The 13,828-nt window shown below is 41.4% G+C and overlaps 1 protein-coding gene across 13 annotated transcripts in view; it reads right to left on the minus strand.

Moving 5' to 3' along the window:
• Nucleotides 1-360: 360 nt before the first annotated feature.
• Nucleotides 361-13,828, minus strand: part of ABLIM2 (actin binding LIM protein family member 2) — a 217,581-nt gene continuing 204,113 nt past the window's right edge. For 11 of the 13 annotated variants that reach the window (XM_073342610.2, XM_073342609.2, XM_073342605.2 and 8 more), the window contains one exon: nt 361-2,136. In XM_073342610.2, the coding sequence (XP_073198711.1) occupies nt 2,023-2,136 (114 nt within the window). In that variant the 3' untranslated portion in view covers nt 361-2,022. Of the gene's footprint in view, nt 2,137-8,742; nt 9,418-10,169; nt 10,373-13,828 lie in introns of those variants that run through there. The other 2 variants (XR_012158735.2, XM_073342606.2) reach the window with 2 other exon arrangements.

Here is a 13,828-nt window from a genome sequence, read left to right on the forward strand (position 1 = left end):
CTATGCGTGAAATTCACACAAGTATAGAAGGCATGCAGGGGCCCAGGCACTACATAAGTGCCATTTAACCCCTATTTTGAGGATTTGTGCAAAGGGGTTGGGTGGGCACTCTGAACAGGAGTGAATTTCACCCAACGGGTGGAGATGCAAATCTATAGCTTCAACTGACTTCAGTGGGAAAACTCTGAAGAATTCAGTTCTGTGTTAAATATGATGAGTAATCCTCTCTCCTCAATGTGTGAACATGGAGTTATGTTCCTGTAAGTTTAATGAGAGTTACATGTCAGTATCAAGGGATGAAAAGACCTATAGCAACATTACAACTTGAAATTATATACATTAAAACGATTAGCACATGTATCAAGCTATGTTTTCCTTTTTAATGATTTCTCTAGACATACGTATTATCAGACAAAACATTTAGGTCATGAGAAAATATTTATTTCCAACAGCATGAATTTTGAATGTTAATTGGAAGAAGGCATGTTCAACGCTACAATTTCTCCATCACTGGACCAGTTGAACTAGTGTGAAGCAGTGCATATATTAAAGTTACTTTAAGGAAATGCAAAAATACAGAGTGATGTAGAAGATGAGTACAAACATTCAAGACAGTAAAAATGCAGAATGCTGACATATGGCTGAAAAATGTACTAAAAGAGCATTTAAAAAAAAGTATCACATAAAACTAGCAACTCACTTTAAAAACATTCTTCATCAGCAACTGTATTTTTGACCATATGAAATTATTAAATTTAATACTGTCTTTCAGCTGGAAAAGATCTTAATATCTAATGCTCATATCAAACATGTAGATTTTGTTAACTTTACTTGTTATTTAAGATAAAGTTTCAAGGTGCACCAATAATACATAGGATTTTGATTTGATTTGTACAGAAACATGCAAATATTAATGAACAAGGGTTTTGATAATAGATCTATTTGGTTACCATTTGATAATTATTGAGAGAGTACATCAAGCTTTTGTTGTTTTTTTTTTTTTGTTATATTTTATGCTGAACGCTACGATTCCACAGCTACCGAATTGCCACCATAGCTCTACAGGCTTAAAAAGTATAAAGCCAAAGAGTGGAGGAAATAAGTATGCCTTTATGCTTTAACATATATTTACAAAACAATATTATTTTATATGTAGCTAGAGAGAGAATTAAGATTTCATGGTATTTTTATCAGCACGAAATGTAAAAAATCCCCAAAAGATTAGGAAAACACAAGTAACTGGTACTTTACACCCTTGAACCAGTTTTGTATAAGGCTTTAGTTTTCCTGATGAATGGGACATAAAACTTTTCTTAGTAGGTCTCTTTATATGCTTTAGTCATTATAACTGTAATTTGTCACAATATACTTTGTAATAAAATAAAATCTCTTTGTGTTGTAATTGAACATAACTAGTTACCATTTAGATGTATGTGATCTTTTAGAGAGTAACTTCCATCTAAAGTGTAAGAACTAGATTTAAGGTGCTTTGATAGTTTTGCTTTCATTCCTAAAATGTACCACACAAAAACAGTTGCAACTTGCTGAAATGCTTTTCTTTGGCCTTTACCACATTTTTTAAAAAATAGCCTATTATCCCCCCCGTAGGAGAACTGTTCATTAGTCATGGGATTTCTAAGTTTCATCATTATTGTAAAACTTATTGAAATGAAATGTTAGGTGGATTTCTTTTGTCACAGCTACATTTCTTTCTCTTCCCTTTTAAAATCTCCTTTTGCATCAAGCAATGACCACAAGCAACAATTAATTTAAAGCTAGATCTTTGTATGTTGTAAACTGGCTAGGACCAGGAGCTACTGACAGAACCAGCCAGTCATGCAATGTCAGCAAATTACCTCTATACCAATGCACTACCATTTAATCTTTTCCGTCGTTTCCCTCCCACATACACTAGCACAATGAAGCTGGACAATGGTTCAACAGTAACTGCATATGATAGTGCTGGCAAGACAATTTTTGTTTTGATTAACCACATTTGTTTTTTTTTCTGTCTGAGCGAGGTTAGAAAAGCAGGGCCTTTTTCTTTAGGTCATTCCGCTTCCAAAGTGCCAGACGATCAAATTCTTCAATGTTCATTTTGAAGACTTCCTGGAACTCTTCAGGGGACAAGTGCCTCTTGAAAAAGAAAATACAAAGATACGGTAAGTGCTTTCATAAAGAAGGACTATTTCTCCCTTTCCTGCACTATGAAACAATGTACTGGGATTTTCATTTGAATTCCCAAACTGCTTCTGTAAAAGACTGCATCAAAATTAAATAAGCTAAGATCTCTTGGGAAATGAAATTGACAGCAGTGGCTTACTTGTACAAAAAGAGAACTTTTCCAATACAGTTCCCACTGAGTAGATGCCAGGGCTTTGGGAAAGAGATTTAGATATTTCTACATATAACTTGATGATAGAACATACTGAGACCTATTTAAGCCAATCTGGGAATTTAAAGAGATTGTTATCAATTTAATTTCAGAGCTGGATTTCCCTCCCTTGATCTATATAATAAGTCCAACAGACACCATCATAGTTCACTAATAGTAGCCTTGTAACAAACGAGAGACCATGCTGCTAAGCTCTTACATGCAAAATGTATTTCTACATGGGGTTAGAATCATATCACAATGAGATGTTGGATAAGGCTGATTTGAAATGACATGAGCTGGGCTTTTATTTGATGTTTCCAGTTTTCTCAGCATAAACTGAGGTACAGAGCAAAAAAGAGAGAATTACAAAAATAATACTGCCAATAGGGCTAACATAGGGGACCTCTGTGATAAAGTTATGCTTAATACCTAATTATTATATTTACAGAAAAGTCTGCAAAGACTAAAGGTGTACAGTTCAACTATAAATGAAAAATAATTTTTAGATTCTCCATTAGCTATTTTGGACTCAATTCTGTCAAAGCATTTTACAAATATTAAGGCTCACTGCATCTATAAAGTAGAGATTATACCATCTAAAACTGATATAATCCACAATTACCAAGAGTGACAATTTTGGGTACCCAACTGAGACCCAATTTTCACCAACTCCTACTGAAAGTACTGCGAGCTGAGGGAGTGCAGCACATTGAAAATCAGCCGCTCAGTGTCTCAAGCTGTGCTCCCCAAAACAAAGGTTTACAAAATCAAAGGCCGCTTTTTGGAAACGTTGGTCTGATTAACTTCACAGCCCCCTGCACTTGTGCTCCTCAACCCTGCTACTCTGTATTGTGTGGCTGGGAAAAAGGGAGCAAGGGAACACCCTCCCTCCCCCTGCCTGTTATTGCTATTATTAGTAATAATTATTATAGTATTAATAATAATTACTGTAACCTAGGAGCTTCAGTCATGGACCATGACCCCATTGTGCTATGCACTGTATAAACACAGAACAAGAAGATGGTCCCCAAAGAGCTTTCAATCTAAGTATAAGACAAGAGACAACAGAAAGATACAGACAGGGGAGTACAAGGAAACAATGAGACAATAGTGGTCAGCATGACAGTGTCGGCACACCAACAGCCTAACCTGGCTGCAACCCCCATTTTGGATACCCATGGCCCCTCAGCCCAGCATTATTCTCCCACACCCCACTGGAGCACTATCCCCTACAACTCAGGATCACCAAGTCCCTCCACCACAGCAATGCCAGGCCCCTCCCTTCATGAACACCAGCTCCTACCCCAGGCTCCCCCCTAGCAGCAGCAGCGATTATAAAATTGTCTGCAGCTCTGGAAAAACTTGCTCCCAAAAAGATGTCATCAAACTGGAGAGACTTCAGATAAAAGTAACAAAACTAATCATGGGGCTGAAGAATTTGATTTATGAAGAAAGATTAAAAGACCTAACAATGTATCAGCTTGGCCAAATGATGACTAAGGGGGTGTATGATAAATGTCTACAAGAGTTTGAAGGATCTAAATACCAAGGGAAAAGACCCACTGAGAGAGGTTATGGCAAATTATTCATATTTTTCTCAGTACATATGATTTTAATTTTGTTGGACTTTACCTATAGCTGAGAACTTAATGCTCTTCACTAATGAAGTTGGGGAGAACAAGTCCCAAAGAAATCTAGGAGTGAATTTTCTCTCTCATCAGCTGTTTGAACATTAATTATCTTCAATGAAATTCTCTGGCCTCAATAGCCAAACCAAAGAAGGGGAATTGAAAATTGATGTGTGAGGGGGAGTGAGAATGTAAACTTGTGTGTGTGTGTGTATTTTATAAGGCTGTGATATGACTCTGAAGTCCTTGTAGGAATGGCTCAGTGAAAAGCAAGTTAAAAATTCCAACCCTGTTTTGTGCGACTCAGCCACCATTAAAGAAACGCAGGCTGGTTTTGTCAGAACTGCAGTATTTTAGTCATTTTCAGTTGTATCATAAAATATTGCTTAATGGTATCGTTTTTATCCCATACATGCTCGCAATCTTTTATTAATCTAAACACCAGAGTTGTGTGATCACTGCTATTGTATCTTATGTCACTGGCACTGGCTACTGCACCGTGGCACACGGAGTGACAAATGACATTTTTGTGCACTCGCAGCTTGTTTGGTGCTGTACCGAATACAGAGGAAGACTGACTCCCTTTCCCAAAGTGACAATCTAAGGGCCATGCTGACATCAAATGGGAAAAACCGGCATAAAGATTAGAAAACTAAACAATCTGGCTTCCTTCAGATTGTTCTTGGGGTGGGCTGCCTTCTCTTGAAAGGCAAGGAGGCAAAGCCCACTAAAATATGCAGATTCCCTGAGATCGAGGGGAAAATTATGCAGATCTCAGGGCATCCATGGAGGGCAGAGGTGGTTGTACAGATGCACATTGGTTGTAAATTTCCTGACCTCCCTTCCCCACCTTCTGAGTCAGAGCATGTGCCCTTACCAAAAAGTGCACGTTTTTCTAAGAGCATAGGCCTGTGAGACTAAGGGTCTGATTCTCCACACTGGCATTCTCCCACTGTAACTCTACTGATTTCAATGGGAGTACAGCAGTGTAAAGAACTGATTGCTTGGAGCTGCCGTTGTTCTTAACCTCTTAACCATCCTCCATCAACCTCAGCCTGGACCAGTCCACTCAAGAGATCCACTTCCTGGACGCTATAATGCTAATAAGCAATGGTCACATAAACACCATCCTATACCGGAAACCTACTGACCGCTATGCCTACCTACATGCTTCCAGCTTTCATCCAGACCACACCACACGATCATTGTCTACAGCCAAGCTCTACGATACAACTGCACTTGCTCCAACCCCTCAGAAAGAGACAAACACCTACAAGATCTCTATCAGGCGTTCTTAAAACTACAATACCCACCCGCTGAAGTGAAGAAACAGATTGACAGAATCAGAAGAGTACCCAGAAGTCACCTACTACAGGACAGGCCCAACAAAGAAAATAACAGAACGCCACTAACCATCACCTTCAGCCCCCAACTAAAACCTCTCCAGCGGATCATCAAGGATCTACAACCTATCCTGAAGGATGACCCATCACTCTCACAGATCTTGGGAGACAGGCCAGTCCTTGCTTACAGACAGCCCCCCAACCTGAAACAAATACTCACCAGCAACCACACACCAGAACCACTAACCCAGGAACCTATCCTTGCAAAAAAGCCCGTTGCCAACTGTGTCCACATATCTATTCAGGGGACACCATCATAGGGCCTAATCACATCAGCCACACTATCAGAGGCTTGTTCACCTGCACATTATAGAACTAAAAGTTGCAATTCTTCAACAAAAAAATTTCAAAAACAGACTCCAATGAGAGACTGCTGAATTGGAATTAATTTGCAAACTGGATACAATTAACTTAGGCTTGAATAAAGACTGGGAGTGGTCATTACACAAAGTAAAACTATTTCCCCATGTTTATTTCCCTCCCGCCCCCCCCCCATTGTTCCTCAGATGTTCTTGTCAACTGCTAGAAACGGCCCACCTTGATTATCACTACAAAAGATTTCCACTCCCCCGCGCCCCCCCCCCCGCTCTCCTGCTGCTAATAGCTCATCTTAAGTGATCACTCTCATTACAGTGTGTATGGTAACACCCATTGTTTCATGTTCTCTATGTATATAAATCTCCCCACTGTATTTTCCACTGAATGCATCCAATGAAGTGAGCTGTAGCTCACGAAAGCTTATGCTCAAATAAATTTGCTAGTCTCTAAGGTGCCACAAGTCCTCCTTTTCTTTTTGCGAATATAGACTAACACAGTTGCTGCTCTGAAACCTGTCTATATTAACACTAGAGTATAGTAGTTCATGCTACTGTAAAAAAAGGAGTCACCAAAATATTGCTATCATAATTTAGTAACCCCCATTAACACACACACACACACACACACAGAGGAAGCATTAGAACACAAGAGCTTATTCTCAAGAATTACAGTAAACGCCAACCACTTTTGGAAACTGTATCATTAATTAAAAGTTGTGCTAAATCTCTTTAAAGCAAGGAGGAAGGCAAGCATTACAATGTGAAATCCTCATTTTCCAACATACAGGCTCATTAAAGTGAGTATTACAGATACGGGCTCATTACATTGCCTGCCAGAAGAAAGGTAATTAATTGCACAGTCAAACAGTCATAAATAATGTTTTAAATGATGCTTTTCTCTGCAAATTAATGAGGCTTGTCTCTGTTTTTCTGTGGCCTGTTTAAAAAAAACACAAAGCAGTTTAAATAGATTTATAATGTTTATTTAGTTCAGTTAACTTTGTTTTCTTTGAGAAGAATTGTGCTTGTAATGAAATCCAGAGATCTTCAAAACTAATAGTTAGCAACATCACATTAATGTGAATAAATTATGGTAAAGGAAGGCTGTAATTAACCTACACCCATATTGCCTCAAGCTGTGGTCATGTCAGCTTGCACAACCAAAGCAGGCTTTTGCTGTGTCAGTAATTAGATGAGAGATCTCAAGGGAACAGGTACTAGAAATTCAGTACGTATTATACATCCTTGTCAGTCAATAGTGAACCAACAATCCAATGTAATGCAAAGTACTGCATGGCTGGAGAGGATGAATTTAAGAAGAGAAAAAACAAGGTCCTGTTCACTTGTTGTCATCAAAAGTATAATTTTATTTCTGTTTGTTTATTTCCCATGTCCTGAACAAATTAGAGCTAGGCTTTATATTACGCCAACCTGAATCCATACTGTGCTTTCAGTTGGACACACTTGTTCTAAAATATTATTTATATTTATATAGTATGCTGTTAAACAGTTGCTTTGTTTCATTTCAGTGGGGACCACACTGATCATATCACCTGCACTCTGCCCATTAATCCATCTCTGCCAGGACTGCTATTGACATTCCCAAACCTCTGAGCAACAGAATCTGGGAGTAACAGTTGCAGAATCTGGCCCTGTGCTAGCATCCAGCTCCCAATATAAAAAATTGTCAGAGAAATCTGGGACAGACTGTCAGCCCCTCACGAACATGGGACAGCAGATAGTCACATAAGTAGCCTACTTTCATTTCAGCTCTCCAACGTGAGTAAGTTGCTGCTCTGTCCTGGGTAGGTGATCATTCATTTCTTGAGTGTAAAGATAATAAAACTTTCACCATTCTAAATAGCTCACTAACAAAAGGAATTTGGGTTAAAAATAACTTTCCCCCCATGACTTAACCCTGGCCCTAACCTTATCATGTTCAACCATCATTACTTGGACACCATCTGGCCCTTTTGTGCTTCACTCTACTGCCTTACCGACTACCTACCTTGCTGCTACAAGAGTTGTCTAACCTTCCCCCCTCTCTACTTTGCTGCTTGTGGCTTAGCAGGCTTCCTGGATGCTTCTTCCAAGCCTACCACATGGCTAATTATAAAACTGTAATTAGCCATGTGCTAGGCTCCCAGGGGAGCATTCAGGGTTATTCTCATCTATGGGGTAATTAGGCTGCACACTTGATAAATATTTCAGTCTATTAAGTAATTATGTGATTGGAAAAAATGCTTAAGTGGTGGCACAAGCTGCCTTCTAAGGAATGTTAAAAGATATCACAATATACAATAACTCCATTGACTACGGCTATAACTGGTGACTACAGCTGTCACCGAGCTAGACATTGGCATTTAGCCATGGAGTGGAGTGGCAGCATCCCACAACCCCTGGGGAGTGAGAACGCTTCACTCACACAATCTACTCCCCTTCAGCATGCCTGGCCAGATCTTCAAGCTGCTGCTGTAGCAGATGGGGAAAGGTAGATGGAACCATGGCCCTGCCTTATTCTTGCCCCCTTTAGGCAATTTGTGTCCTCAGAGAGGCTCAGAGGGAGCAGTTCCTGAGTGCCCTGGTGCAAGATGTGCAATAGGAAGAGGATTCGTATGACCTCTCTCCTGCCCTTCCAGCCCCCTGCACAGGGCCTCTGGCTCTTTGGATGTGCCCTGCCTTATATCTCAAGACATTATGAGATTACAGAGGAGCTCCATTTTACTCGGTGATGTTACTGTGGGACGTCTCGTAACCCCTTGTGATGTATCACAAGGCTCTAGCAAAACCATTTGCAGCACCACTAAGCCTATACTATTTCCCCCTAATTAGGCAATTACCCAAGAAGCTAAAGATTTCTAATATGGGATTAAAAAAATAGGAATTATTTCACTCAGTGGAACTATTCTCCTATCCAGTGATATAGCATCATGTAACTCTGACGATAACCACATTATTATTCAACAAAATGAACTTGTTCCTATTGGGAATTACATAATTGGTCCCTGCATGGGATCTGTAATTAAAAATGTTATGATAATGTATGGAAAGTGTGTACTGTGCATGCAAAGAAGACTGTTTGTTTTAACACTTCAAGTTTTATAACCACTGCTTTACCTTAAAAAAGGCAGATAATGTTAAATTGTGGAATCCAAAGACGTTTATTATTTTGTTAGTATGAATGTTAATGCTCACGCGTGGTTCCAAACCGACAGCTGATGCTCAGAGGCTCGATCTCAGCAAACTTGGACTTGAGCTCTTTAGACCTGATCCAAAAAGTTGCCATTTAATTAACAGGGCTTTTGAGCTTGTTCCTAAAACATGTCTTCTAGTTTGTCCTGGGTCTGGGCTTCATAGTGTCCATCTGAGCATCTTCTACCTACCCGCTGTGAACTTCTCACACTGTTCCCATCCTGGTAGGAATTGCATTTTTTCATGCTTCACATCATTCCAAATGAATAATTTTCATCTGACAAAGGCTTCCTTCATAAGGCCTCTGAAAACTGATATGAAGAAATACCCAACACCGATAGCAGCCTAAGCATACACTAAGGATAAGCAAACACATTTTCTGCAAGTTTAAAAGGGTACTATTCCATTAAAGTCAATGAGTTGTGTCCTCTTCATGCCACTTGTGAATTTCAATGTGGGTTGGGTCCCTAACTTCCTTAGGCTCCTTTGAAAACTCCAGCCTGAAACGATAAACCATTTCTCTGATCTCAACACATGCAACATTCCAACATTTTCTTGAAAAGTGGCTAGAACCCAGCATGAGTGAATAAAAGCTAGGGCAGAAAACTTTATCCTTAAAGCAGATCCAAGTAAGCACTTTTAGGAGGAATATACATGTTTGAATCACTATGTGGATTCTGTTCAAACAAGGTCACACCCATATATAAACAGTTGATTTCTGTTTGCCAGAGTCGGCTGGCAGGCAAAGTCTTGTGCAAAGCATTCGCTCAGTTGCATTCCTGTTTTTTTTTTATTAACAATTATTTTTTTAGTATATCCTTCTGAAACCAACAATTAACAGGCACAGACAAGAGTGAAATGAGTTACACTTTTCAATTGCATTCCATAGGAATGACTGAATAATGTGTCTTCATTAACTCTTTATGATATTCAAAAGAAAAGCCCAAGAAAAACAAAGAAATACATACATACCGATAAATTTAAATGATAAAACTGAAAAGATAAATTTAAAATGAGGTACTCTAAGCACACGTTTGCTTGTGAGACTCACAAATCATGGCCACATATCTGTGATAAAATTAACTGCAGAAATTAACATGACCTCACATCTGTGATAAAATTAACTACAGAAATGAAATCTATGAACACACCATTGTTCTAAAAGTGGATACAATGAAAACCTTTAACATCATTGTGATAGAACAGGAAGAGGCAAACAACATATGATATCATGTAAGTGGAGGTTACTTACTGTAACTGGAAGTTCTTCGAGATGTGTGGTCCCTATCCATACTATACATGGAGGTATGCACGCGCCCGAGTCTGGCTGTTCTTCAAAGCTGTGCCCGTTGGTCCATACGTGTGCAGTAGCTCGCCTCGTACTCCCAACTACGGGCATAAGAGGCAATGTGGGTCGACCCCTCTCCAGTTCCTCTTACCACAATCTAATAGGATCTGAAGCAAAGAGGATGGAGGGCAGGTAGTGGAATACAGATAGTATATATATACAGTATCTTGTTCAGGACTCTGTCATGAATCTCCCACTCATAGGCTATTGAGACGCTTCTGCTTAGTTTGCCTGCCAAGGAGCTGTCAATACTGGGAAGGTACACAGCTTGTATTATGACACAGTTCCTGATGCACCTGTTCCAAAGCCTGACTGCCTCCTGGATGAGGGGAGGAGATCTCGCTCCTCCCGGTTTGTTTATACAGTGGTGATATTGTCTGACATTATCTGAATATGTAGCAAGCATATAAGCAGAAAGACCACCCTCAGTTCCAGTAAATTTATATGTAGCCAGGCTACTCATGGGGTACAGGTACCCTGAGCAGTGTGATTGTCCAAGTGAGCAGCCTACCCCAGAAGGGAGGTGTCCATCCCAGTGATGCCCCTGGGGCTGGGAGGGCTGAAGGGTATTCCCATCATGACCTCTTCCTGTTTTGACCACCAAGTTAGAGAGGAGACAACTCTGGGAGGAACGACTACCCTGGAGTTGATATGGTCCTTGCTTGTACTTGCAGGTACCGTAAGTGCAGTCTGGAGTTGATATGGTCCTTGCTTCATTGATAGGTTGAGTGGCCTAACAGTGAGAAGCACTTGTGCACTGTGGCTTGTGATCTGTGAGTGATGTGGTCAATCAGGGTGCTCAGTGCATGAAACCTTTCTGAGGGGAGGAACGTTCCTGCAGAAATCGAGTCCAACTGAAAAGTTGTGGGTCACAAAACAGACTTTTCTTCATTTATGCAAATACCTGGGGCTGTTAAAAGTTGTATCAGAATGCTTGTCACTGACCTGACCTCCTGATGAGATTGGCCTACCAGGAGCAAATCGTCCAGGTATAGTCCTGGCATGTCAACTGGGCTGCAATCATAGAGAAAAGCTTTGTAATTACTCTGGGTGCTGTAGCCAGCCCAAAGGGGAGGACTCAAAACTGGAAGTATTCCTGGCCTACTATAACATGCAGGAAATTCCTGTGTGAATGTCCACATGGAAATATATGTGTCCTTCATGTCAAGAACTATGAACCCCTTCTGGAACAGAGGGGATTATAGATGCCAGTGCAATCATCCGGAACTTCAGTTTTAGAATAAAGACACTGAGTTCATAGAATCATAGAATACCAGGGTTGGTAGCGACCTCAGGAGGTCATCTAGTCCAACCCCCTGCTCAAAGCAGGACCAATCCCCAATTAAATCATCCCAGCCAGGGCTTTGTCAAGCCTGACCTTAAAAACTTCTAAGGAAGGAGATTCTATCACCTCCCTAGGTAACGCATTCCAGTGTTTCACCATCCTCCTAGTGAAGAAGTTTTTCCTAATATCCAACCTAAACCTCCCCCACTGCAACTTGAGACCATTACTCCTTGTCCTGTCCTCTTCTACCACTGAGAATAGTCTAGAACCATCCTCTCTGGAACCACCTCTCAGGTAGTTGAAAGCAGCTATCAAATCCCCCCTCATTCTTCTCTTCCGCAGACTTAACAATCCCAGTTCCCTCAGCCTCTCCTCATAAGTCATGTGTTCCAGACCCCTAATAATTTTTGTTGCCCTTCGCTGGACTCTCTCCAATTTATCCACATCCTTCTTGTAGTGTGGGGCCCAAAACTGGACACAGTACCCCAGATAAGGCCTCACCGATGTCGAATAGAGGGGAACGATCACGTCCCTCAATCTGCTCGCTATGCCCCTACTTATACATCCCAAAATGCCACTGGCCTTCTTGGCAACAAGGGCACACTGCTGACTCATATCCAGCTTCTCGTCCACTGTCACCCCTAGGTCCTTCTCCAAGAACTGCTGCCTAGCCATTCGGTCCCTAGTCTGTAGCGGTGCATTGGGTTCTTCCATCCTAAGTGCAGGACCCTGCACTTATCCTTATTGAACCTCATCAGATTTCTTTTGGCCCAATCCTCCAATTTGTCTAGTCCCTCTGTATCCTATCCCTACCCTCCAGCGTATCTACCACTCCTCCTAGTTTAGTATCATCCGCAAATTTGCTGAGAGTGCAATCCACACCATCCTCCAGATCATTTATGAAGATATTGAACAAAACCGGCTCCAGGACTGACCCTTGGGGCACTCCACTTGACACCGGCTGCCAACTAGATAAGGAGCCGTTGATCACTATCCGTTGAGCCCGACAATCTAGCCAACTTTCTACCCACCTTATAGTGCATTCATCCAGCCCATACTTCTTTAACTTGCTGACAAGAATACTGTGGGAGACCGTGTCAAAAGCTTTGCTAAAGTCAAGAAACAATACATCCACTGCTTTCCCTTCATCCACAGAACCAGTAATCTCATCATAAAAGGCGATTAGATTAGTCAGTATGACCTTCCCTTGGTGAATCCATGCTGACTGTTCCTGATCACTTTCCTCTCATGTAAGTGCTTCAGGATTGATTCTTTGAGGACCTGCTCCATGATTTTTCTGGGGACTGAGGTGAGGCTGACTGGCCTGTAGTTCCCAGGATCCTCCTTCTTCCCTTTTTTAAAGATTGGCACTACATTAGCCTTTTTCCAGTCATCTGGGACTTCCCCCATTCGCCACGAGTTTTCAAAGATAATGGCCAATGGCTCTGCAATCACAGCCGCCAATTCCTTTAGCACTCTCGGATGCAACTCGTCCGGCCCCATGGACTTGTGCACGTCCAGCTTTTCTAAATAGTCCCTAACCACCTCTTTCTCCACAGAGGGCTGGTCATCTACTCCCCATGCTGTGATGCCCAGCGCAGCGGTCTGGGAGCTGACCTTGTTAGTGAAGACAGAGGCAAAAAAAGCATTGAGTATATTAGCTTTTTCCACATCCTCTGTCACTAGGTTGCCTCCCTCATTCAGTAAGGGGCCCACACTTTCCTTGGCTTTCTTCTTGTTGCCAACATACCTGAAGAAACCCTTCTTGTTACTCTTGACATCTCTTGCTAGCTGCAGCTCCAGGTGCGATTTGGCCTTCCTGATTTCACTCCTGCAAGCCCGAGCAATATTTTTATACTCTTCCCTGGTCATATGTCCAACCTTCCACTTCTTGTAAGCTTCTTTTTTATGTTTAAGATCCGCTAGGATTTCACCGTTAAGCCAAGCTAGTCACTTGCCATATTTACTATTCTTTCGACTCATCGGGATGGTTTGTCCCTGTAACCTCAACAGGGATTCCTTGAAATACAGCCAGCTCTCCTTGACTCCTTTCCCCTTCATGTTAGTCCCCCAGGGGATCCTACCCATCCGTTCCCTGAGGGAGTCGAAGTCTGCTTTCCTGAAGTCCAGGGTCCGTATCCTGCTGCTTACCTTTCTTCCCTGTGTCAGGATCCTGAACTCAACCAACTTGTGGTCACTGCCTCCCAGATTCCCATCCACTTTTGCTTCCCCCACTAATTCTTCCCGGTTTGTGAGCAGCAGGTCAAGAAAAGCTCCC

This window comes from Lepidochelys kempii, chromosome 4, assembly GCF_965140285.1.
Source record: "Lepidochelys kempii isolate rLepKem1 chromosome 4, rLepKem1.hap1, whole genome shotgun sequence".
Lineage (NCBI taxonomy): Eukaryota > Metazoa > Chordata > Testudines > Cheloniidae > Lepidochelys > Lepidochelys kempii.